The sequence below is a fragment of the Cyclospora cayetanensis genome, unplaced genomic scaffold, assembly GCF_002999335.1.
Source record: "Cyclospora cayetanensis isolate NF1_C8 unplaced genomic scaffold, CcayRef3 CcayRef3_contig_3, whole genome shotgun sequence".
Lineage (NCBI taxonomy): Eukaryota > Apicomplexa > Conoidasida > Eucoccidiorida > Eimeriidae > Cyclospora > Cyclospora cayetanensis.
In genome coordinates, this window is record NW_020312258.1 from 30456 (window position 1) to 54204 (window position 23749).

At 52.6% G+C, this 23749-nt stretch overlaps 6 protein-coding genes across 6 annotated transcripts; 2 read left to right on the plus strand and 4 right to left on the minus strand.

The window, feature by feature from the left end:
- Positions 1-4618: 4618 nt before the first annotated feature.
- On the plus strand, positions 4619-7941 carry LOC34620284 (pyruvate dehydrogenase (acetyl-transferring) kinase, mitochondrial). Its single transcript, XM_026338693.1, has 10 exons — positions 4619-4713; positions 5124-5312; positions 5531-5711; positions 5920-6043; positions 6148-6282; positions 6519-6611; positions 7035-7080; positions 7252-7343; positions 7623-7684; positions 7810-7941. Exons 1-10 carry the CDS (start codon positions 4631-4633, stop codon positions 7939-7941), a joined length of 1137 nt encoding a protein of 378 aa, XP_026194478.1. The 5' UTR covers positions 4619-4630.
- A 619-nt stretch (positions 7942-8560) lies between these two features.
- LOC34620285 lies at positions 8561-10436 on the minus strand. The gene is made up of 4 exons (XM_022733542.2): positions 10323-10436; positions 9490-10235; positions 9024-9280; positions 8561-8931 (listed from the first exon to the last, which is right to left on the minus strand). Exons 1-4 carry the CDS (start codon positions 10434-10436, stop codon positions 8561-8563), a joined length of 1488 nt encoding a protein of 495 aa, XP_022592975.2.
- A 1044-nt stretch (positions 10437-11480) lies between these two features.
- LOC34620286 (ubiquitin fusion degradation protein 1 homolog) lies at positions 11481-13768 on the minus strand. Its single transcript, XM_026338765.1, has 9 exons — positions 13654-13768; positions 13436-13521; positions 13188-13256; positions 12823-12953; positions 12583-12676; positions 12215-12328; positions 12055-12108; positions 11806-11937; positions 11481-11657 (listed from the first exon to the last, which is right to left on the minus strand). Exons 1-9 carry the CDS (start codon positions 13766-13768, stop codon positions 11481-11483), a joined length of 972 nt encoding a protein of 323 aa, XP_026194550.1.
- A 2505-nt stretch (positions 13769-16273) lies between these two features.
- On the minus strand, positions 16274-18377 carry LOC34620288. The gene is given in 4 exon segments (XM_026338694.1): positions 16274-16845; positions 17021-17110; positions 17183-17490; positions 17872-18377. Coding segments are annotated over 4 exon segments (1476 nt in total).
- A 2271-nt stretch (positions 18378-20648) lies between these two features.
- LOC34620289 (nucleoside diphosphate kinase) lies at positions 20649-21361 on the minus strand. Its single transcript, XM_022733546.1, has 2 exons — positions 21055-21361; positions 20649-20803 (listed from the first exon to the last, which is right to left on the minus strand). The coding sequence occupies exons 1-2, from the start codon at positions 21359-21361 to the stop codon at positions 20649-20651; spliced, it is 462 nt and encodes a 153-aa protein (XP_022592979.1).
- A 785-nt stretch (positions 21362-22146) lies between these two features.
- LOC34620290 lies at positions 22147-23472 on the plus strand. The gene is made up of 5 exons (XM_026338695.1): positions 22147-22239; positions 22410-22481; positions 22649-22833; positions 23124-23237; positions 23352-23472. The coding sequence occupies exons 1-5, from the start codon at positions 22147-22149 to the stop codon at positions 23470-23472; spliced, it is 585 nt and encodes a 194-aa protein (XP_026194480.1).
- The last annotated feature ends 277 nt before the right edge of the window (positions 23473-23749 follow it).

Here is a 23749-nt window from a genome sequence, read left to right on the forward strand (position 1 = left end):
ACAACACCAAACCGAGCTACTCAAAAAAGGGACAGCAGAGCACACAGTGCCCCTTGGGAAACGAAGAACGGCGAATACTGGAGCATAAGGGAATGAACTTGGAGGTTATCGCGTAGGCATTGCACTTAGAAAGCCTCCGAAGCTGCAAAATCGTAGAGTCATAAGCTACACAGGCTGGAAAGTTCATGACGTAGATGACACAGCTCCGGATACGAGATGCAGCAGTTCTTGAAACACTCCCATAACTCTGCAAACTCCTCTACACCATATTTCCCATTTGGTCGTGTACAGCGCTTGGCCGGCAAGCTGGAGATATCTCGCTGTGTCAAGGTGGCTCAAAATGTTTTGGAAAGGAAACTACTTGACGGTATTCCACGAGGCAGCCCTAATTTGAGCCTTGTAGACATCATTTGCTTAGGGTTAAACCAGTCCATGTACTGGACGCCCCGTCTTTCTTTTGGCTCTTCACTCGCATCTTTGAGTTGCGGTCCCTTTACCTTTTCTGATCCCAATATGGGGCTCCGCATTTATTGTTTGTGCGTTGTGCCGCTCTCAGAGGCTCTAATTTCTTCAAAGAATGAGGCCTTAGTTATACTGGCTAGCCCCCTGACGAACTTAGAACCTGAGGTATGATGGGCATCTATGGTCCGCAGTCCTTCAGATACAGCTGGGGAAGAAATAGTGGCCATGGAGAGGCTGCTGAATATGTGTGCAGAGAGCTAGAGTTGCTGCAGCACGTCCAAGGCTATTTTGCTGAAGCCGCGGCAAGTTCAGATGTTCTGCTTTTATTATTTTTGCAATTTGCGCCGTGTGGTTCAGATAGGGGTTTACGAGGTGCGGCTGGCGGGAACAGCGTTTGCTACATGGAGGTCCTGTGAGGCACTGCGCAGTGCTGGCAGTGTCAGAAGGCATCTCACATAGCTTCCGCTACTGTATCTGTTTCTGAATCAGGTGTCTGTGTCGATCACACTGGAAACTGTGCGAAATTAGATGTCTAAAGACGAAGGTCTGTCTTCGTTTCAACAGTGTAGTGCACGTGTCGTTACCTTTAGGACTGCATGGGATTCTTTCCATTTTGTGGCGGAGAATCGTCAGAAGCTGGTTCTGTTTTTTCCAAGCCTTCACTTTCGTCTTTTAATTCGGCTCTTTATGAACTTTCTTAGTGCTTGGTTGCATCGGTTCCATATGGCATTGCTAAGTTTGTGGCTCATAGGCATGTGCTTTACTTTGTCATCGTCCCTTTAGTCACACTTGCTCTGATTTATTTGGATATTGCTGCTTGATACTCATCGGGGTCAGCATTGCCATGTGCATATTGAGAGTTCTCAGGGACTGTGAAATTGTCCTTTTAGGCCGAATGGAGCTAAAGATAGCGCCTTTGAAATGGTTGAGTCTCAGCAATGCATTCGGAGGCTATACGGCAGCAGTTCCACACTAACAACACCAGAAGCTGCGATGGTACATGAGGCAGTTACCAAAGCAGCCAGGACAAGTTTCACTGCAAACCTTTCGATAGACTGTTCCACATCGCACTAGGTTTTGCTATCGCGAGAAGAAACCACATGCAAGTTATGCAATGCGGGTGCTTGCTTGCGCTTTTCGCTGCAGTGGAGAACGAAGCAAAAAAACAGAGCCCGAGGATCGTCACCTTATTAGGAAGGTAGGTGTTACGGTGATGAAGGAGCAGGCCTTCAAATTTGAGAGCCGTGCTCCATGGCACCCACATCCAGCTTTGTCCAGCACAACGGACCTTAGAATAGGTTCTCTGTGTCATTAATGACTGCTGGTAAGCACTGCATTGGAGAAAAAGCTGAACAACTTGCAGTTCGAGGTCTAGACGAATCACAGTGATAGACTTGTAGGCGAGCTTTTAATCTCTCCATAAGCCTTGCAGACTTTACTCCAAAACCTCGAATCCCAAACGACTGAAGTCAGTACTGCTGTAAACCTGGCGGCAATCAATCAATAGAGAACTTGTGAGGTCACGGTCTTTAAGACCCTAAACCCTAGGTTCCTTATGCCCAACACGCCGAAGGTGTAGAGCTTTATATCTTGCAGCTTTTACCACAAAGACTTGGGAATTGCAGCCATAGCAAGCATGCAATTTGAAGTCTTGCACTTGCTGCTTAGCTGTCCACACTGTCTAGATCACGGTTCCGAAATCCAACCTTACGCTGATGTTTGAGTTTCATTGACTACAGCCCGACGCAGCACCCAGGTAGGTTGTGCGCGAGCAGCACCGGGAATTCTTTTTTTTACTTATATACGTGAGATCCTAGGGAACCTCGGAACGGATAGTTAGGTGTACATTCTGGAAAATCTGCCCTAGGACGGGAAGCTCTTACAATCTTTGACCACCACTTTCAGTGCTCTTCCACTGAATGAAAGCAGAACGCGCGGAAACGATGCAAAGTGTTACATTGTCTCGCAGTAGTTGTATAGTCCGAAGGAGAAATACCATTAACTTCGCATACTCAACAGCTTCATGCTACTAATGAAAGCGCATTGAACATCCCGGCAGTGATTCTCTTTGTAGTTTGGCTGCACACGCTGAAGCTATGGAGGGCAGGCAAGAGAAATTCTGGGGAATGCAGCGTCCATTATGTGCCCCAGGGCGCTGTTTTTGCTATCAAAGTCTTGCCGTCCCTGTGATTCGCGCGAGTTGTTCCACCCTACGAAAGATGCTCTTCTTCTGGCTCTCAGCCTGTAGGCCGAGTTACCCCAACATTAACGATTCTTTCATTGTTCACCAGCATGCCATTCTACTTGAGGGGTATACGTCTCGAGTATTGCTTCTGTGTGTTGGCGTTACCGCATTTTATCGACAAACAGCTAGTTAGACTCTCGTAATTTATTACAAAGTCTAAGCCCAACGTTTCCTCTCCGTGGTCAGCAGTAGAACAAGGAGTGCCGCGGGTTAGCTGTGCAGACGTTATGGTTTCTGCGGAACTGCGAGTTGTGAGATGCTTGTATAACCCTCATTCATTTCTTGGTGCTGCACTGTATGCTGTTGCAACTCTACAACAGCAAAATTTCAATGACCTGAGAAATGCACGAGAATGTGCCGCTCATTGGGAAAGTTGTCAGCGGTCACTCTAAAGGGTCCAGTATACAAATAGGACGACTGGTGTCATGCCTCATTTGCAGTCACAAACTGCGTTCAAGAAAATCCCACCGTTGGTCTCGCCTGTCCACAGTGGTTGTATCTAAGCAGGTTCTAAGGTTGTAGACTCTGCTTTATCCTGAATGAAAAAGGCGATCTGTTTCCCCTATTTTACACTGTTTTGTGAGTGTGAATTTGCATGCTTCGCCCGCAACAAAGTGCAGCTAGGGTGGTTCCGTATCTGCCCTCAAAACTGTTTTTCGGCGTGTAGGAGGGGAGCAACTGGTACTTTGTAGAGTGCTGCATTTCATGGAAGGATGTTGAGGTCAAACCCCCAATCAGCTTAGAGTGTAGAATGACAGTTACTAAGCCCGGATTGTCATCATTCCAACTTGGCTCGTGCTGGACCATTTCTCCTGGAGGGGCTATGCGTGGACAGCAGGGAGCAGTGCTCCGTTAAATCTGTGCTCGCTGGGCTAACGCGCTTAATATCAGTGTGTTGGAATGGGGGTGCACAAATAATTCAGCGGCTGCAGGACATACATCCGTAGTGGCTGGTTCCACCCTGGAGCAGACGCGCCATCTCCCTCAGGTGTGATCTAACAGAAGTCCGTATATTTCGTGGCCGAAGTAGCTTAGCTTTCAAACCTCCTATCCTTTTTGTGGGGTGGACCTTGCTTGCAAAGCTTTACAACCAGAACACCCACTTGATAATGCTTGAAGGGCCGCCGACAGCTCGTCAGGTAAAGATGCATGTACAGTACGTGAAAGACTCGATGTCGGTATAAAACCGTAGTATTCTGCGATGTTTTCAGCTACTAGTCTAAATACTTTTTAAAGACAAAGGCCATTTACCTTCAAAGAAGGGCAATGGCACTCTGCAGTGTTTTCCACCACTACACACCGCGGGGTCACTGAGGGGCTGGTTATCCTGTAGACGCCAGGAGCAGTCGCTAACCATCAAGATCAGCTGTTGTTGCTATGATGGGTGCTCATAATGTATGAGACCTTCCATAATTATAGCACACTGGAGAAAAAGAACTTTAGAATTTTGGCTTTTAATGGGGGTTCCCCCAGTGCAGCCGCTTCTCCCTATGCCAGTTAACTTGGACAGTCCAAAAACGCAATGCTCCACTGACGCTACACCCTCCGCGATTGGTTCATTTCATCACCTTCTCGACCTTCAGGATGCAGCGCTTTAGGCTGCGGCAGACCAGCGGCTGGAGGTCCCCCTGTGTGTGGCTCAGTGACATCAGGGCTCCCCGGAACTCCCAGAGCTATTGGTTCTCAGCGGTGGTTACGGGAAGACCGACAACGCAACAAGGAAGCGGCAGATACCAATGGATGTCTTCGCGATATGTTGCTTCCATAAACTGGCCTGATCGAGGTGTCAGCAAAGGTGCTGCCGATGATCCAGCCCCCGTTGAGGCGAGCACTAAAATGAGCATTAGTGGCGGAAGCACCACTTCCAGCACCAGTAAAATCAAGGAAGTTGATCTGTGGAGTACCATTGAAGAGGTGGAAAAGATGAGCCAAAAGGCTATTAGGCCGATGACTCTCAAGAGGCTTGTCAACTTGCAGAGCAATTCTTCAGAAGCGCGGATCCGGACGTAAGAGAGAGCTTTGATGCTCCTCAGGCGCATATAAACATGTGTGCCATACATGGCTTCTACACATCTGGCCAGGACATTTACCTATTGGGCTGCTTCAGGGACTCTACGGCTTCAAATCTGCCCCAGCTTCTTGTATTCTCCCTTTTGGCTGAACTCTGCTTGTCTGAGCGTTGTTTGCTGTTTACTGCTTTCCACTGCTCTGAGACAGCTAGGTCTCTAGAACGATTCCCGGATCCTTAGATCCCAATGCGTTTCTGGGTAACTAGGCAGTGCTGTATGCCTGTGGTGTACACTTCGCCGGTTGTAGAGAGGCTTGCGGAGACGTGGGCCTGTATGAACGCATTTATCTCCCTGATGCATGTAATAGATTTCGGTTGGAGTGCCATACTTTCCTCTGCTGCTTTCAGGGCACAGTGGGTGCAATCTGAGCTGCCCGTACGGCTAGCGCATCGCCTGTACGACTTCCACCGACTACCTTTCTGCGCAATCTCCTGCCCTCCCATCAAGGAAGTCTACAGCCTTTATGTCCTTACATTCCAGCGAATACAGGGTATTCCTCCTATTACTGAAGTAGAACAGCTTGCATCCTTCGTAGAGTGAGTTCAGTGAATCGGGGCAAACCATTGCAAACCCCAAATCCCACGCCAGCAAGTACTACCTTCTCAAACTTCCTTCCATTCCACGACCCGTATATTTGTAGTCCTAAAGCTTGATAATGGTATTGCTCTTACCTTCTCGGGCAAGGTAGAGGGTATTGCGCGTAGACAGGTTCTGCTTCTTTGGCGAATGCCTGCGGTGCTCCCCTTGATTGCAGGTTGTTAGAGGGTGAGAGGCGGCACCACGACAGCAGTGTGGATCTAATGGGCCAGGGAGTGCAGCGGATTCGCCGAGTCTGCACCGACGTCATTCTTGACTCGTTCCTGGAGCGCTTTTTCTACTTTCGCATTGGCAGGCGCATCATGATTGACAACTTGGTCGCCATGCAAAACCCCAAGGTCCAACCAAGCCACTTCTTTAAATCTGCGTTGCTGTTTTTCGCGCTGCTTTGACGGGCTTACTGTTCCTTCAATTTGTTCCGAATAGATTCTTGCAGCGTGTGCTGCAGATCGTTTGCTGCTGCGTCTGCTGTGTCTAACAGTCGAAGTGTTCCATATCCGCCTGGCTCAGAGTGCTGCATTTGTGCCCCCTTTACTCCCTGCGCAGCCAGGTTGGTGCGGGATAGTAAACACTTCCTGCAAACCTGCCGAGCTGATAACTGCGAGAGCAAAGGACGTCAGAGATTCCTGCCGATACTCATATGGCATTGCTCCCCTTGTCGTTGTGGCAGGTAGGTTCTCGGAGCCGCAGCCCGCGCCTTTGCCCCTATGTCGTCTCCCGAAAATGCTCATACTGCGGAACCGTGAGGAACTCTCGTTTGTCTTTATCTTGTAGGGAACTTGGAGACAGAATTTGCGACGATCCCAGAGCACTTGGCGTTGATTATCACTGAAGTCCTCAAAAACGCTCTGAGGGCCACTGTAGAGTTCTATACCCTGGGCAACTCGATGCTTGACTCCACATGCAAGGGTCAGAACCCCGAGGCGTTCGCCTTCTTGAAGCTTCTGCAGGCTACATGCGTGCAACTGCGGGCAGGCATCCCACCGTGCACGCAGCTATGCTCTACCTAGAAGCGCGACACGCAAGACAGCCTTGCCCCCTCTCTGGTCATGTGGACCTGTCTCTCTGTGCTCTCTGGACGACTATCAGTTCTACCATTCACTTCAGAAGTGCTCGTGCTTGAAACTTCCTGCGTTCGCATTCAGCTGGCCTCATATCAGGCGACGAAGACCTGCCTGAGGTGCGCGTGGAAGTTTACAAGGGCAAACGGGAAGTCGTCATCAAGGTCTCAGACAAAGGTCTGGCATTTCCCTCCCCTCACCAGGACCTGAGCGTATCCTCGATGTGTCATTCTCCTCGTCTGTCATTTTCATCCTGTTCTTGTTTCCTCCACTGCCTCTGTCTCGCTTTTCCGTCACTCGCCCTGGAGGTCCCGTCGCTCCTGCTCGGCTCTTTTTGTACATAGCTTGCCATTCATGTGGCCCGTGTTTATGCGGGTACCTACGCATCTCCTTTCAGTTCGATGCTCCATAGTTTCACCGCTCAGGCAGTGTTCACTGCTCCTTATTGCCCATCGCTCTAGCTCACTTTCTGGTGCACATCGGCCGGTGCCTTTATCTCGGTGTGCGTGGCCCTTCGGCCGTCTATCCCTCTGCCAGCTGCAGTCCCTATCCTCCGACCCTCTAAGCCCGAGTGCTGTCTTCATGACTGCTCCTCCGCAGGCGGTGGGGTCCCTCCTCACAAGCTGCAGGCCATGTGGAGCTTCGGGTAAAATTATAAAGCCCCAGATCAACACTTACCTGTAGGCTGCGCGCAGACAGCTTCAGCTAAGAGAGTACTTCCATTAGTACAAATCTGTAGCATGTGCGCTATGTGGTTGCTGTATTAAAGCATGCTGCGACTTCGCGGTCACATGTGCCTGTGTGCACTGGGATGCAGATACAGTACAGTGGACGAGAGCAATACGAGGATATCAGAGAACAGCCAGTCCCTCTCTCCCAACTTCATCAGGCCAGACATGGCCGGATACGGTACGGAGCCTACTGGAGCTGCGTATGTGCAAGAGGGTCGCTGACTGCATGCCCCAGGGTAGCTCGCTGCTTGCGATGTTTCCTCCATGATAGTGTATCCAGCTTTCTGCGGAAAGGCTGTTTGGAGTGCTCTCCGCACGCTCAGAGTTTTAAGGCGCAATGGCAGGCGCTAGCCAGCGGAGTAGAAAACGGGGGACGAGCGGCCAAAGCTCGTTCTTCTTTTAGCGGCAGCTCGAAAAGCATCATATATACTTGTCAGTGCCACTATGTCTTTCGCAGGATTTGGACTGCCTCTCTCACGTGCCTTTGCACGGTATTTTGGGGGGGATATTCACGTGCAGGTCAGCTTTATCAAACAAGGGGACAGTCCCCCGTTCTGACTCTTCCATACTGTATGTTGATGTCATTGGTGCCCCATGATTGGTTTTGTGTGTTTCCTGTCGCTGACCGCTTCGTGCCTCCTCAGTCACACTTTGGAATAGGGACGGATGTGTACATCACATTGAACCACATTGGAGACCAAGAGGAGGCCCTTTTTTTTCAGGAACGTCCTGACCTTAGACAGGATCAGACGCCTACGTCCCTTGCACAGCCTTAGTTGGACATGAGGGCCTCCCAGTGGACCCGATGGGCGCTAGAAAATAGTCCCAGCAAGACAAACGGAGCTCCTCCTCCGCGCTAGGGAACCTTCGCCCCTAAAAGCGTTGGCAGTATGCCGCCATCGTAAGCAAGGGATAAAAATAATCCTTAGAATCCAATTCCTAGAAGTCCACGGCGGCGTACCGGGGTGTGAGAACTTAGCTGGGGGCACCACCAGACTTTAGGTACCTGCGTGAGCGGGCAAGATGCCCCCGAGGAGTTGTACATCCTTTGCAGTGCGCTGGCCCTCGCCTCTCATCCACGCTGCGATAGCAGTCTCTATGGCAGCAACGGCAGCAGCAGGGAACGCTGTGCCTTTGGGGGAGTCTATCGCAAGCTACGGGGTTCAACCCGTCAGCAGCAGCGGGAGTCCATCTGCCTCCCTCCATGCGTGATCCTTCCCCCAATATTTTTCTGCCTTAAAATCATTGCATGTTTCCTTCGCCGGATACGCCTGACTAGACACGATAGCGAGCCTCAAAAGGATCTGAGGAATAGAAGGGCGCCTACGGAATCCCACTAGGCTAGCCTTGTCTGAATGAGAAGCGATGACAAAATACCCTTCTAGAGGACAACACTTAGAGGCGCAAGTCTATTATTTTAATGTCCGGGCTAACATCCCCCACATAAGCCCGTACAGTCTCCAGCATGTCCCCGCTACTGCGATTGATGCATCGAGTGCTTGTGCAGCCGCAGCAGCATAGCTGACAAGCCCTCAAAGCGTTGGGTTTCTCCCGTAGCTGGTGCGACACCAGCAGCGATGGCTTTTCTTCATCGAGTGAGAAAAGGCACAGTCGCCTGTCGTCACTACAGCTGAGCAGCAGCTCCCTAGGCTGATGCTGCTGCTGCTGCTGCTGAAGCGATAGGAGGCGCAGCTGCGTAACCGCAGCTCCATGTGCCTCCACCCGCCACACGGGAGGAAGCACTAGGCGGGCATTCCTCGTAGATTCTGAGCAGGCCACGAGGCACACGAAGCGACAAGCAAAATGCTGCGGGCGGCAACACCAGCGCAAAAAGCCACAATATCGGAGCGAGGCCTACCTGCGTACTGCAGCATACTGATTGCGCCATCACCAAGCCCCATAAAGACCCGATCCCCCGGTGCATCCACTTCCAGGGCAGTCACGAAAGGGGGGTTGAAAATTTGCTGCTGTCCCTGGAGCTTCCGTCGCTGCTGCTGTCGCTTGCAGCCTGAGAGGGCAGGCTGCTCCTCCCCATCTGGTGTCAGCTTCTGAGTGTCAACGCACCCGCGGGCCTTTCGGTGCAACAAGTCCCAATCCTTCAGCTGGCAGTCGTACCTGAAAGCGCAAATCATCAGACAGGCACCCTACGCTTCCTGCACTATATAGAACGCCACCAACAGCAAAATACCCCCGGGAACGCCAATGCTGTCTCGTTACCACGACAAACAGCAGATCGAGTGGAAAAACATGACAGTTTAGGGAAGTCCAACGCCACGAAATCTCGACACATGAGCAGCTGCGTAGCAAGCAAATAGGATGCGAACCCGCCACTCAGCAGGTCCATCACGGCATGCTTCCTGAACCGCGCGATTCCACATATGCTACCATGTTGAGGGGATGCCGGGAGAGACAGTAGCAGCGGCGCTTGTAGCTTGCGCTGGTGTAACACCACCACCTTGCCCCCATCAGTAGGTATAGCAATTAGCACATCATCAAGGGATTCGTCCGAAGCTGTTATTTCTCCTGCTGCTTTCTTGCCGCTGTTGGAGCCCTTGGCAGTGCTACTGCATTGCTGCAGCTGCTGTTGAATTGCAGCTGGGGGCACCCAGATGTCAAAGTCATTAATCACCCAGTCATCATCTTCATCAACCTCCTCTCCTACCACTGCCGAATCCACGCACGACATGGCTTTCATATCAACAACGCTCGGATTCAACTCCGTATCACTGCTTGTGACGAGCTGTTGTCCTGGTTTCTGCTGCTCCTCCCGTTGTTTCTGCTGCATGAGTGGCCGCAGAGGGTGCCTCAGATCGAAAGTGAGCAGCTTGTTACCGCATGCTGCAGCAATAACCCCATTCCCTCCGGGATAAAAGCGGGCTACGCCTACGTCGCCTGGGCTTCCCCATGGATCCAGAGAGACCCTGACGGCTGCCTGCTGCTGCCTCACATCCCAGACCCTTACAGTTCTGTCATCGCTGCTGCTCAGCACCAAACAGCTGCTGCTACTGATGGTGCTGGAGCTGCATGCACTGCGCGCAGAAGAACCATCGTCCTCGGAGGCCGAGGCGCTGTTGGTGCGCTTCACATGCTTGCTGCTGCAGCTCCTGTTGCTGCTAGGCGGTCTTTTATCGGGCGGATGTGGAAAAGGGGTGACTATATAACCATTGCAGCAGCAACAAGCGCAGCAGAAAGGTGACCCTGGGAAGGGCGTGTACAGGTCCAGAGACACCACCGCGTCAGTATGACCTCGAAGCAGTTGAACCGCCGCCATCTTCCAGGCCCCGGAAGCAAACAACCACGCAAACCGCAGCTTTATTTGATGTCACTGCTCAGCGAGCAGTGCAGCTGCCAACACATCGCGCAGCAATGTTAGGACCCTTGCCAACACAAGGGAGAAAGATTGCTTTACGAGAACGAAGCTCTTGAAGATTCGGACTGGCCGCAGCCAGTTGAGCTCTTCCTCAGCCAGAATCTAGCACTATTACAAGGAGAAGTAAGTGCGGAACGCAATAATCGATATGGGGCTGCCATGAAGGCTAGGCCTTGCCTCCCAAGTCCCAGGCAAGACTGTACCTAGTGGAAGAAAGGCCCCGGCCAAAACCGTTTCGCTCAGCATCTGCTATATAATCCTTCAACGAAATTCCTCGGCAATGATCATGCAGGCCTCTGCCAAGAGCTACTCCATGATCGTCGATCCCGTGAATGCTGGGGCTTCTGTGGTGTAACTCTTGGCCCCAGGATCCCCGTTACAGGCCGCGCCAGTGGATGCGAGCCGCACTGCCTCCCCGTCATGTGTGGCCTAGGCACCTAGTAGAATTCCTAGAAGTCCCCTATTCTCGCTGTACTCCTTTATATACTCCTTTATGAACCCTTTCAGCCCCTTTAGGTCCATCAAGGCTCCAGTGTCTGGTTGGCAAGCCATGATGACCCCGCAGTGCCCTCCTATTTGCATTACTACGGGGAATATAAGGCTCTGCAACTCTCTTCTAGGATCCACGAGGGCCCTGGCTTCACGGACGCACCATACACGGGGTCCCTAACTCACGCCTTGGCTACGAATGTTATAGAACACCCCATACTCAGGATCCTACGATCACGCGCTCCTGCTAGATATTACAAAGCAAATCGATAAGGGCAGCCTAGAGCTTTAGGTTCGGGGTTTTCGGGCATTTGCAGGTTCTCGAACCGCCACGTAGCGCCGCCGACCGCAGGCAAATCAGCAGTCCTGCAAGCCCCTAAAAGCCCACCATGAAGCTCAGGGTATTCTAAGAGCTGTACCCAACGTAAAGCTAGAGCAGTAGCAACTGCGGCTGTTCTACTCCAGGCTATTCCCAGCACCTCCGAAGAGCTGGAAGCTGCCCGCTGCTCCCGAGTTTTGGCGTTGCTTCGCTGCTGCGGCTGCCGCTGTTACTCCAGCAGCCGCAGACACCTTCCCCACAACACCAGGGATCTTACCCGACCGTACAAGGGCCTCGTAGGCTGCGCACTCGCGCTGCAGCACAGCAAATGCAGAGAAAGATATCCCAGAGCTTACGGTTGCAGGTGAAAACGTCCAACATCTGGGCAAACGATATAAAAGTAGCTTGCCGGCACAACTGCGCTGCCCGGCTGGGATAGAAACGCCAAGGTTACTGGCGTACCCGGATGCCGTTTGGAAGCTTCTCCAGCCATGGTTTGCGTCTAAGGGTCTTGGCCTCTGCTGTTACTTTGCTGCTGCTGCTACTGCTGCGGGGGGCCCGCCCATCCAAGCGGCGGCCTTCTCCTCCGAACCGCTGCAGCGCAAACAAGCAGACCTCAAGCCCTAGAATCGTCCGTACGAAACGTCGGGGAGCAGCAACCCCGCCTCCTACTCCTTACCCTTGAATCTTAAAGCTAGACATATGGCTCACGCTATTGGGTTCGCCTGTATCGTCTGAGGCTTCGTCGCTGCTCACGTATCCACCCTCAGAAACCGCTGTGGCAGCAAATGGCACGATAAGCAGACATTTCTTTGTATGGCAGATGAGTCTGAGCGTGACAAACGGTCTGTTTCTGCAGCCAACCGTTTGCATTACCTCCAGGGGCGTCCGGATGAGGTGTGGGAAGGGCTGAAGCTTCGGGGGCCTTGAACTCTACTTCTATGTCCGTTTCCACAATCGATACGGCGGGGGCCGGCCGTAGATCCTATGATGGCACATCTCCCAAGTAAGATTTTGGGGGTGAAAGACAGCTAACGATACTGTGTGCCACGCTAAACTAAATGGCGATTGCAGTCAGCCCACAAGGCACAGACGTCGGCCGTCGGACTACGGTAAAGATCTAGAGTGAAGGCTTTTTTACTGGGGCCGTATGTGTCGAGGCTCGGGACGAACTTTAAGGCACATGCACGCGCCAAGCAGCTCATAGTCCCTGTGTTTATTCTGGGAAGCAGAACTTACCGCCACAAGGAGGTGGTAGACGTGGTCTAGGAAGGGGAGTGACACCACTTCGCCCTTTGTCAGCGCCGCGTATCCTCGCAAAGCCATTTCCAGCCTGGAGCATGAAACCCAAACCTTTGGTGCGTTTTCTTGCACGCATTCTGAGCTGAGTGAAAAGTGTCAATACGACACGAGATTTTCAGACACAGGCTGCTACACAGAGTGTTGCGTGAAGTACGAAAGCTCGGGTCGATGTTTTACAGGGCCTTCGGGTTGCTAATATCTAGGAATTCCGTCTCAAGGGGCTGAAGCTGCACGAAGGTCCCTTTGGGAAGAGACACGTTGGTCACGGTGACGAGGCCTCCTTCCTCAAGCTCCAGGTTCTGCATCATCTGCACCCCAAGCCACAATCGAAACAAACCACCGACTCCCACCCCCAATATGTCATCCCCATGCGGCGAACCGTAAATCTTGAGTTCAAAAAGACTGGTCGCAAAAAACCTAGGCCACAAACTCGGCAAGCTCTCGGGCTAGACTCCCGCGCACAAGGAAAGCCGGGAATTCACGCTGTAAACACTATACATAAGCCATTGCTCTCCATGCAGTGCACTGAGTGTCGGTTTTACCCAGTAAGGCATGTAACATGTTCCTTCCTCCGAAACGAACTCCAAGACGCCGCAGTGCGTTAGGCGATCCTGCAAAGCATCCATAAAAGACTCCGGCCTCCTTCCCGTTGATCCCAAATTGCTGCGAACAACCGTTCACCTAAGATCTGTCGGACATGCACCAAGCCGGACTTGCGTATATGCAGAGACCCCCGCTGACTAAGGCTCTCTGTGAGGCAGTGCAAGGCTCGTGGCTTAGGGTTTCTCGCCTTTGCGGTGTTGCTGATGCGGAAGTGCATTGGCCACGAGATGTGCAGGCGCGCGAGAGCATGGAGGGCCGAAGGAGGCAGAAGGACTGCGCAAAAACGCGTTGCATTATCCACAAGCCCTACTGTTCAAGAAAGAAAGATATCAAGCTGGCGCAGAAGCGTGCTTCTCGTGCCTTCCGCGATGAATACACCCGTACTGTACGCTTCGTTTTTCTTACTCTTGTTGCCGCTTTCCAGGTGATCCTTGGCAGCGAAGGAAACGGGGTACGCCGTATAATTCGCAGTAAAGCTGCCCCCAGACTCCTCCCCACCACCACCCCAAAAACCTGCCATGCTGCGGCCGAGGTCCCACTGAAAGCAGCCACACAGAAAGTGTTATGAATTAGTGGAGCCACGCATGACTCCTGTTATGATTCGGTTCGGGCTGGGGGATGAAGGTGGAAGGAATGGGATGCGCACCATCTTAACCCGTTGATCAAGTGCGGGGAAATGCCGATGCAGAAAAATCCTACACCCTAAGTCGCTAATCCCTACAGCACAAAGCCTTCAGCTGGTGGGCTCGGCCGTTCCTCCACAAGTACTCTGCTAGGGTAATGGGGATGCCTAGGACGAGTAGGGTGTGCGGCTCGGGGCGCTATAATTCTGTGTGTTGAGGTCGCTGCCTCTCTTACGCCACGGGACTGCCGAAGTTTGTTGTTGCTGTTTCTGCTGCTGCTGCTTTAGCTGATTGATCGTACCCTCTCTGCAGCTGGAGCCCCCAGTACTACGCTTTCTACCGCTTTTTGAGCCCAAAGGTCGTAATGCTTCACCAATTTGCCGCGACAGCCGCTTGCTTGAACGTGCCGCCGCCGGATGCTGCGGACAGCTGCTGGCCACGGCTGGTTGCTGCTGCTCTTCAGCTACAACCTACTGTACAGAGAGACAAGAGGAATGCCGAGAGAGAGATAAAAACATTTACAGGAATCTGTTGCTGCTGGTGCCGCCAGCTGTAGGAGGTCACTGCAACTGTTGCCGGGTCCATCAGCAACAACCACGAGAGCAGCTACAGCTGAGAGCGCTAAATTTTCCTGCCCTTTAATAAAGACGCGCTATGTTGTAGTCATGTAGAAACTCATTTAATGTGTGTTCTAGCTGGAGGATTTAGGGCGTAGGACATGGCGCTTGCGCTCTGAGGCCGTAGGTTTGTCTTCCCGTTCGGCAGCCCCAGGGTACTCCGATGCTAAAGACACGGAGGCCTCCCCCACCTAACACATTTCCCTATTGCTGGATCAGCACAATCATTACTTTAACTCACGGAAGACAGTGGTGGCAGTATCAGCGGTAGCTCGGTATTGCGGCCGACGCTCGGGGGACGTGGGCTGGCCAAGGCTTGCCTCTGCCCCCATCTGCCCTTTCTTCCAACCAGCATACTGCAGCTGCTGTTACTACTGCCGCCGCACACGTGGCTGCGTGCAGATACAGGCGCTGCTGCTACCTTCAGCGGCGAGAACAAGGCTGTGAACAGGATGGGTAGGCATGCCAGCTTCTCACTGTTTGTGCTTTTGCTGTTTGCATGCGCACATCACCGCTGCTGTGGTCTAGTGCGTCAGCAGCCACGACTCCTCACGCAGTTTCAGCCCCCAGACACGGCCTCCTCCACCTTGCCGCCACTGCAGGCAACACTCCGCAGCAGAACGAGCAGCAGCCACAACCAAGACAGCCTCAGCAGCAGCAGCGTGCTCCGTAAGAATCCACCCTGGCAGCTACAGCAACAGGGGCAGCAAGGGCAGCAGCAGAAGTGCCCCAAAGAAGGCAGGCTCGCGGCAGGAACCCCTGATGCTACCCGAGCAGCTACTGCCGCTGGGGCAGGCGCAACTGCTGCATCCGAGGAAACTACGTCTCTACTCCACTCCATAGGCTTGAATGAGGCTCCATCGCATCAGCAGCAGCCGACCCCGCAGAAGCCCAAAAGACAGCAGCCAAGGCCAAGCAAACTGCGCCATGACAAAAGCGAGGCACCACCGCAACAGAAACGCGAGGAGCAGCAGCAGCCGCAGCAGAGTGTCTTGGGCAGGCTACTGAGTTCTTTTTTCGGCTCAAGAAAAGCAAGCACTTCTGTCCAGTGTGAACCACCGCTACTGCAGGAAGCTGCAGGCCGCGAAACAAAAGGTCCGTTGGGCTCCTAGGCACATTGCTGCACACGTGTCTCTGTTGCTCCCTCCCTTGCTACTTTTCCAGGTGTTTTCTTATCGAGGGTGCATGCTCAGGGGCGTCCAAGCGGAAGCCTCGAGCCCGTACTGGCCTGCATGGAGAGGCCATCAGGGATTTATTGCAAAAGCAGCAGCAGAATCCCGAGCAACACATACAGGGCCCCCGCAAGATTGAGTGCGCCGAGTGCGGGGCGCAGCTCTTCGTCGCGAAAGGCAGAGAAAACCGTTTCCTTACCCGCGTAAGCTACCCATGCACGCAGAACCCACAATCTGTGAGTGAGCTTCTTGGCTGAAAGCCCTGGCATGCAGGTTGACTTGGTTTCTGCCGAGGGAACAAAGACTACGGCGAAACAGCTAGTCTCGCGCTGCCAAGCTGCTGTCTTTGAATGATTGTCTGTGTGGTGCAGGAAACATGCTGTGCTGGCTGCGGGTCTCTAAAATTTCTCCTCAAGCCCTAAAGCGGATATATATGTATATATAACAAACGTCTTTCAAATTCATCTCCCTTTGTGTCAATTTTTAATAGCCGCAGTCGCCGCAGCTCCGTCAAACGCTGCAGTAGCAGCGTGAGACAAGAAGTTGTGCTGCCGGTTACTGCCACGAGTTGCAGGCACACCTCGGCTTCAGCTCATCCGTTTCGCCCGCTTACTTAAAACGCAATTTTTTGCAGTTCTCCCTGGCGCCTAGAACCTGTGCTAACAGGAAAGGAAGCGTCAGAAAAAGTGGCCGGCACGTCGGGAGCCTTCTCTGTCCTGTGCTCTAAAGCGATGCTGGTGCTACAGTGTCTGCTGCGACTGCCACAGTGCCTGTTGCAGCGCGCGATGTCTGTGTATCCCGCGCGTCGTCTTCATTGTTGTTGCTGCTGCTGCTCCATGTGGCTCCTAACTTGTTGCTGCAGTACATCGTAGTCATAGGTAGTGGGGAGACCGTCAAGGACGCTGCCTGAGGATGTTAAGGTGTTCAAAGTCTCGAAGGGCCTAGTTCTGGAGGTGATGTCTCTGCTGTGGGCCCCCATGGGTGCGCCCGAGGCTGCATTTTCTGTCATCGTAGGGACGGCTGTGTAGGTGTAGGTTTCTCCTTCAGTAATTGGGCCTCCTGGTGCCCCCTCTCGGGGGTTTGGGAGGATGTTCTCGTCTAGGCGGCGCGTATGTAGCTCTGGACTCCAGCGCTCGAGCTGCGGTTCGAAGGTGTCGGCCCACACATACGCCAGAACAAGCGCAGCTAGCTGCAGCAGCGGCGACAATGAGGTCACGGAGAGGTAGATGCTGCTCAGTTCTGCGGTGTGCGCAAGACAATAAAAAGCCCACACACAGAAGAGTCTTTGAAACCTCTGAAGGGACACGACACGCTTGGAGCGCTGCAAGACAGTGATACCTGCATCCCACTGGATATCCACTTCTAGTTCGCGTGATTATGCAACCAGGGTGAGTGGCACTTATTCCGGGGCAACGTATGGGTCTCGCTGTTTGAATTTCTGAGCAGAAGCCTACAATATGTAGGTCCCATCAAGTGTCATGTGCTGTGTTTAAGAGCTAGCAGTATAAGGGCTGGGGCTTACTTGCGATGGCTGCAAGGGGATATAGGAAAAGCATTCCCCAGGCGTACTCGTCCTTCGTGCCTTTGTCGTGGTAGAGCTCTAGTGCGGCGAATCCAAGGCCATACGAGAAGAGAGAGAGTCCCTGCAACGTTCCGCCTAGGTATGATAGGGTCCACTCGCCTCTAAGCTGCATGTTTCGGCCTAGCCAACGGGCAGAAACAAAGCGGCAGAAGTGTAACGAGGAGGCCACACGCAGAGCTGCGGACGCCACGTCCAATGATACAGCACATGCCAGTATCTTTGATCCAGAACGGAAGCCAACAGTCCACCTATCAGCATCAAACGCATTTGCGCACAGCTCACTCGCCACCATGAAAAAGGCAGCCAAGAAGGATCAGTGCTGGAGGAAAGATACTAAACGGTGGCATCTGGACAGCCACACGGTAAGCACGAAGGCATTTCGTCAACCCGCCGGGAGGGCGGCAGAGAAGGCGAGAGGATGGGGGCAGGGCAAACGACTTAGAAGAGGACAGCAAAGGCCGCGTGGCTTAACGTATCGCAAAAACGCATCACTGCCTCAGAATGTGTATTCACGTGCCAACGAAAACAAACGGGAGAGGAAGCTGGGAGCTGTTGTTGGTGCAGTTGCTGATCTGGGTGGTATTTGTGTGGTAACCTAACCCTTGGTCACAGGGCCAAGGACTACTCACTTGCTGCTGTCTGCGACAAGGACCTGGAAAGCCGCAACTTGAATGACGCCCAATAGGAAAGCGACTTCTAGGAAGGCGCTAAGGTGGACATACACGGAAGCGCCTTTGAGGGCGTCCGGGGCAGCAAAGATGTTGGCATTGAACCATCCATTTCCCCCAAAAAGGAGAAAGAAAAGGATCTGGAGGGACAGAGCGGTGACCTGTGTTAGCAATCCAGAACGGAGGAGCCGTGCTCCCAGGTAATAAACAAGGGGAGAATGCTCTTCTCCTCGAGGGCTCTCGTCGGTGTAAGCATTGGCCGCCCCACTGTTCATCATTTGAGTCAGCTGACGAGTGAGCTGCTTGCCGATGTCCTCGGGGGCACCCTCCGGAAAGCTCATCTGTTGGGAAAACGAGGCAGTTAATGGCTGGGAAGCCCTCGATGCAAAGCGGTCGGCCAACGTGCGGAGGCTACTCTGCTGAGACAGCGGAGGGACGTCCCCGCTGTCGATCCCGAATGGCTCCATATTGGACAAATACTGAGGTTTTAGGGTCGAGTGTTTGGGTAGCGCTGGGGATGCAGAGACACTGTGCGCACCGGCCCCAGCTAGCACGACAAGGCTTCTAACTGAAAGGGATTGAGACAGAGCAGGTAGGCCTCTCTTGTGTGTCAATGCTGTACTAAGCAGCAAAAAATTGTGCTAGGAAAAGGAAGAGGAGGTAGTAAATGCCACGAAGAATTTTGGCGCATGGGCGCTCTCGGCTGACCTGCGCGGCCGAGAGGAGAGGCCAGCGCGAGGTGGAGCGGCTCTCAATCCCTCAAACTTAGCTTTTGTCTCTAAAGCCCCTTTTAGTGGGCGTAGAGGTTCCAGGGTGTAATAAGAAGAAGCATTACGAGCAAACAGACAGAGTAGCAGAGCCATCAGCCGCTGCCGACACGCAGCGAGCCAAACGATGCAATCGATGCTGCCCACGCGACTCCTCACACAGCTGCTGCACCACCGAGACACAGTTCAGCCGCTGTAGCAGTCGCACTGAAAAAAAGTAGTGTACATGGGGATTTTGCTGGCTTTAGTATAGAGCATGAACTTTTGGCTTTGACAAATGGATTTGTAGGACAGCGGGCCGCTGTCTCAGGATCCACCGGCACGCCAATGTCGAAGTCAAGTGCGGCTAGCTGCCTATGAAACGTTGCATCACTTTGTAAATTCGAGCCACAAGCGGTCAGCCAGCTCTACTGCGAAGGCATAAAGAGGGTTAGAAGCCCTGGTACCATCCCCAAAAATCACGCAGGGAGCATGCACCCTCTCAAGCCTCGCTGCGATCATCAAAACTCTGCCTCTTTTGAACAGACCCCATGCACGTTGACACGTGGTTAACAGTACAGATGCACGGTCAGATACGCCGTTGCAAAGGCTGGTGTAGCTTCATGCGTTTAAGTGAACACACGGACGAACCGTCCTAAGGACTGGATGATCTGAGCTAACGCCTGGACAACACCAGTTGGGCCCTTCCTTTTTATAAAAGCCTAGATCTGCTTTTCGTTTCACTGCCGCTAGCTACTGGGCCTAGTAGACTAAATCTCGAGCCACTGACAAGTGTCGAAGTCCAGGCATCACGTAGCGAGTAATCCGGTGCTTCTGCGATTGGGAATTCACCGCACCTCGAAGTATCCCACAAGAGCAAACAATTCTTCTCTTCCTATTTCCTCGCCACCCTTTTGCGTGGTTTGCATTCCATCCTCTTGTGTGCCTCACTTGTGGCACTCTGCGCCGCCTTCGCACGGCTACCTGAACCTTCCCCTCCTGCCCATATATGTAGTGAGCTACGCGACCTTTAGCCCCTTCTATCACATTTTGATTTACATTTAAGTGAATTGTTTGCAAACAATTCACTACTTAGCTTCACTTTTCTTACGTGCTATTTGTTGCGAACTTCGCGCAGTAATGTAGGGAGTGCGCATACGCTCAATTCCACATACAACTAGCTGCGAATGCTCCGAGAGCCTACAAAATGCAATAACACCCACAATACCACTTCCTCCCCCTTTGTGCAAAAATCCTGCGGAAGTAGGGCAAGGAGTAGGCGGCGGTCTTTCGGAAGGTCAAAAAATCTACGTCTTTGCATTCGATCTGTAGTTAAGTGACGGATATCATATATGGGGCGCTACAGTGTACCTAAGCCAATCTGCCCTCACTTTCTTCTTGCTCTATCATCGCATTATTTCACCCTCCATAGTTCCATCCCTGCTGCCTGTCTCTATCACTGTGTATGGCCTTAATGCCTCTCTTTCGGGCCGCGCCTTGTGTCCCCGCCTGGTGCACTTTGTTTGTCTCGTTCATGGTGAACAAACAAGGCAATGCGAAAGATTAAGAGGACACCATAGAGCCCACCAAATGCCTCCCCCCCCAAGTACTACACTAAAATTGGCTTTTCGTATCCTTAAACCATAAACCTAACCCTAAAACCCGATATGCCACCATCATTCACCGACAGAGTGCAAGGCTACCACCCTCTCTGCTGCATCAGCCAACCAACACACAGATCGCTCTGAGTCTTCAGACCACTCAAACGCCTTGAAGTAACTCTAAATAAAACAGCTGGTTGTTTTCCGGCAAATCACTAAGCGGTGAGGGTGCCCATACCCGCTGTAATCCGTAAACCCCTTTCCACAAAATTGCGGGTGAAGACAACGGGTTGGTCTACGGGCGCCGGATCTTCGCCTGCCTGGATTGCAGCCGATCAGTTTTCTCTGCCTCGCACCCCAAGCCTGGAGCCTGAACCTCAAACCCTAAACTTTACTCGTAAATCCAGCTGTTGCCCGCGGGTGTCCACTCGCAGATCTCGTCCTGGGAAAACCACAGGGCGATCTCCTTCTCCGCTGACTCCACGGAATCCGATCCGTGCACAATATTGCGACCAACGTCGATACAGAAGTCACCACGCAGAGTCCCTGAGACGCAAACCCACCACCCTGAACCCCCAAACGTCGTCCCTGTGCGGACCCGAAGCGAGGTCAATATTCTCTACGCGCAAGGCAGTTCAGCGCATTTATTCCCACCCCGGCCTTAGACAGCTTAAGCCACACACAGTACCGCACTAAGACAAAGAACCCCAAAGGCGGCTCTTTCGGGGAGCGCCAGCGCTGGTCTTCCAAACATGCATCCCTTGAAAGAGCAGTCGCTGTGCGTGAACATAGCTTACCGGGGTTACTCTCAAGAGGCCGTGTCTCGCCGAGGAGCTTCCTGCCCTGCTTCACAACGTCTGTACCCTTCCATACCATGCAGACAACAGGGCCGCTGGCCATGTAGTTGACAAGTCCGGGGAAGAACGGCTTGCCCTTAAGGTCGGCATAGTGCTGCTCGAGCAGTTGCGTCGTCGGCTGTTTCATCTTCAAAGCCACCAACTGATATCCCTTCTGCTGGAAGCGGCTAAAAACTTCTGGGACCAACCCGCGCTGCACCCCGTCGGGTTTCACCATGATGTAGGTGCGCTCGTTCCTGCCAGCCATTTTCAGGTATTGGTGCTTTGCGCAAAAACCTCGCGAAAAACAAAAAGACACTGGGGAAAAGGGGCTCAAAAAGAGTGTAGTGCCTACTGAGCCTGCACGGCAAAACCCCACATGCAACACGACAGGGAGGGGCAGCCCCGCGGCTCTAGCCAGCCAACTGTCGAGACAGCACTGCTGCCAAACGCCAAACCCTACACACTCTAGCAAGCTACGCAAATCCATGAAAATATAATATCCCATATGTCATGGGGGAGCTAGACTTATGTTCCAAAACCCAAGCACTGTGTTCTTCGGCCAATTTGCTCGGCATGCACTCATGCTCTGCCCCGGAAACCTATACCCTTGCGAGCTGAAACCGAGAGCAGCACCTGAACAGTCAATATCTAAGCTCAAGCTGCTCTCTTATTGAGTCTCATAATGCGCTCCAACGTCTATGGTATAGATTTCGTGTCTCACTCTCCAGCGCGCGCATGCAGCGAAATGGCAGCCCGGGTTAATCCGTAAAACGGTGATCACCAATTCCCCGAGGACCCGAACTGTCAGATACCCTTCAGTCGCATCGGAGGCAAGAGGCTGAAGGAATAGGAACCCTCTGTTTTTAGTGGAGCGGCGGCAGCTATCACTGTTGCTGCAAGAGCACCTACTACAGAGGTGCCAGGCGACTCTCTAAGACAGAGAACAAGTGTCGAACTGCATCATTTGGACCTTCGACATCTGTTGCACGAGCTCGACATCAGCAGCAACAGCTACCATAGCGGCAACACCCCAAATCAAAAGCCTCTGCCATGTCAGAGGTCACAGATGCGCAGCACAGAGGGCTGGATCTCTGCCTACAGCGCCTCACTTCTTCCCTCTACGGCCTCATGGACGCAGCGCTTGTATGCCCCCCACGGACACCCAACTATCTCCAGAAATTCAAACCCTCACGACATTCCAAGTCTCAAAGCTTTCGCGCTGTATTGTTCTTCGGTGCCTTCCCACCCATCCTTTTGTGTTTTGTTCGGCAACCTAGTGCGCCCATAGCTCATGGCGTACGGTCTGTGTTTAGGTGAATGAGGATGGCCATTTGGCGTCGCTGACAGTGGACACCTTCCTCATGGAGGCCCACATCATTAGCATCGTGAGTTGGTGCTGAAACTGTTGCTGACTTGTACCACGCTGTGTTTGCTCTTGTTGGCGTATCAAAGGGTGTGCCTCCCCGCGCACAGTGCAGCATCTGAAGAAGCTGTTACTTTTCTCTTGTTTTCACGCCTGTGGCGTTTTCAGCTTCCCTTGCTTCTGCTGCAGATAAACTCATGTCGCTGGCTGCTGTCGTTGGCTGCTGACCTGGACGCAAACCGGGTGCTTCACGCGCCGAACAGCAAGAAGAAGGGGGACTCACAGAGGAACATGGAGAAAATCAGACTCCTGCAGCAGCAACTTGAACAGGACAGGAAGGATGGCCTTCTTCCCTTTCCATCCATTGTGCAACAGTTCTAAGAGCAGATGCAGGTGCACTTGATGCAAAAACTCCAGATTTTTTTAGGTCGTATGTACGAGTTAAAAGATTACTGCACTGGGCATGACTGCGATCTTCTTTCTTAGCCTTCTTAAGTCAATATCCCACAGCACGTACTTTTGGTTTACACTTGAGACACCCCGATGTACGAGCACCCTTCTCTACTGCTTTCGCATCTGTGTGCCATTAGAATGCTTTAGTTGATACCCCACCGAGTTCGCATCAACGCCAGTCTTTGGCTTTTCAATTTTTTGTGAGGCTTAGATATTCAGTCATTGGCTCAAAACTAGCGTTGTACCCCCCAGGCATCCTGGCAGAGGTGAATCGAAGGAGAACAGCCACGGCTTGGTATGCTTTCAGAACTCCTCACGAACATTGGTATTCCTAAACCGAAGGATGCGATATGAAACTTACGAGAGGACTAAAACAAGAGGCGATCAATACATATTTGAATTTTGAGTCAACGGGTGGGGCAAAGGGCCCACTGACAAGGATGCCATGGGTATCCATTACAGGCACAAGTGACTGCAATAAAGACGATGCTCTCTTCTCTAGGAGTGGCGATAGAACATGCATACGTAAAGTTTATAAGGAGGCGGTGGCGGTATACTAGGGCGTGCAACCAACTACTGCCACTCCTGCCCATCACTGTGCAGTCCAGAGAATGAGCTGCTGGTGTTTATGCTGTTTCAGAAAGGGGTAGTGGTGCTGCATCTGCGTGATAGAATGGCAAGGTAGACGGCTGCGATCGCTGTGTTTCTATTGCTACAAACACCCACGGCGGCACACTGTGTCGGTGTAAGGGCCCACAAAACCTAAGGGGTTTGCTTTCTAGCCGATGCTCCTTGCATAGCTGGCCAGAAGTTGTGTGAACTATCGCCTGCATTGCA

What these genes read in the sequence shown, in the direction of transcription:
- LOC34620284 (XM_026338693.1), top strand. Translation starts at nt 4,631, where the DNA reads ATGAGCCAAAAGGCTATTAGGCCGATGACTCTCAAGAGGCTTGTCAAC. An exon ending in TCCCCTTGTCGTTGTGGCAG is followed by an intron (nt 6,044 to 6,147) that starts GTAGGTTCTCGG and finishes TTTATCTTGTAG; the next exon opens with GGAACTTGGAGACAGAATTT. An exon ending in GCTTGACTCCACATGCAAGG is followed by an intron (nt 6,283 to 6,518) that starts GTCAGAACCCCG and finishes GTTCGCATTCAG; the next exon opens with CTGGCCTCATATCAGGCGAC.
- LOC34620285 (XM_022733542.2), bottom strand. Translation starts at nt 10,436, where the DNA reads ATGGCGGCGGTTCAACTGCTTCGAGGTCATACTGACGCGGTGGTGTCT. An exon ending in GTTGCTGCTGCAATGGTTAT is followed by an intron (nt 10,236 to 10,322) that starts ATAGTCACCCCT and finishes AAGCGCACCAAC; the next exon opens with AGCGCCTCGGCCTCCGAGGA. An exon ending in ATGGACCTGCTGAGTGGCGG is followed by an intron (nt 9,281 to 9,489) that starts GTTCGCATCCTA and finishes TTGCGCTTTCAG; the next exon opens with GTACGACTGCCAGCTGAAGG.
- LOC34620286 (XM_026338765.1), bottom strand. Translation starts at nt 13,768, where the DNA reads ATGGCAGGTTTTTGGGGTGGTGGTGGGGAGGAGTCTGGGGGCAGCTTT. An exon ending in TCTACCACCTCCTTGTGGCG is followed by an intron (nt 12,329 to 12,582) that starts GTAAGTTCTGCT and finishes GTGCCATCATAG; the next exon opens with GATCTACGGCCGGCCCCCGC. An exon ending in ATACAGGCGAACCCAATAGC is followed by an intron (nt 11,938 to 12,054) that starts GTGAGCCATATG and finishes TTTGCGCTGCAG; the next exon opens with CGGTTCGGAGGAGAAGGCCG.
- LOC34620289 (XM_022733546.1), bottom strand. Translation starts at nt 21,361, where the DNA reads ATGGCTGGCAGGAACGAGCGCACCTACATCATGGTGAAACCCGACGGG. An exon ending in GCCTCTTGAGAGTAACCCCG is followed by an intron (nt 20,804 to 21,054) that starts GTAAGCTATGTT and finishes TTTGCGTCTCAG; the next exon opens with GGACTCTGCGTGGTGACTTC.
- LOC34620290 (XM_026338695.1), top strand. Translation starts at nt 22,147, where the DNA reads ATGTCAGAGGTCACAGATGCGCAGCACAGAGGGCTGGATCTCTGCCTA. An exon ending in GCCTCATGGACGCAGCGCTT is followed by an intron (nt 22,240 to 22,409) that starts GTATGCCCCCCA and finishes GTCTGTGTTTAG; the next exon opens with GTGAATGAGGATGGCCATTT. An exon ending in AGGCCCACATCATTAGCATC is followed by an intron (nt 22,482 to 22,648) that starts GTGAGTTGGTGC and finishes CTTCTGCTGCAG; the next exon opens with ATAAACTCATGTCGCTGGCT.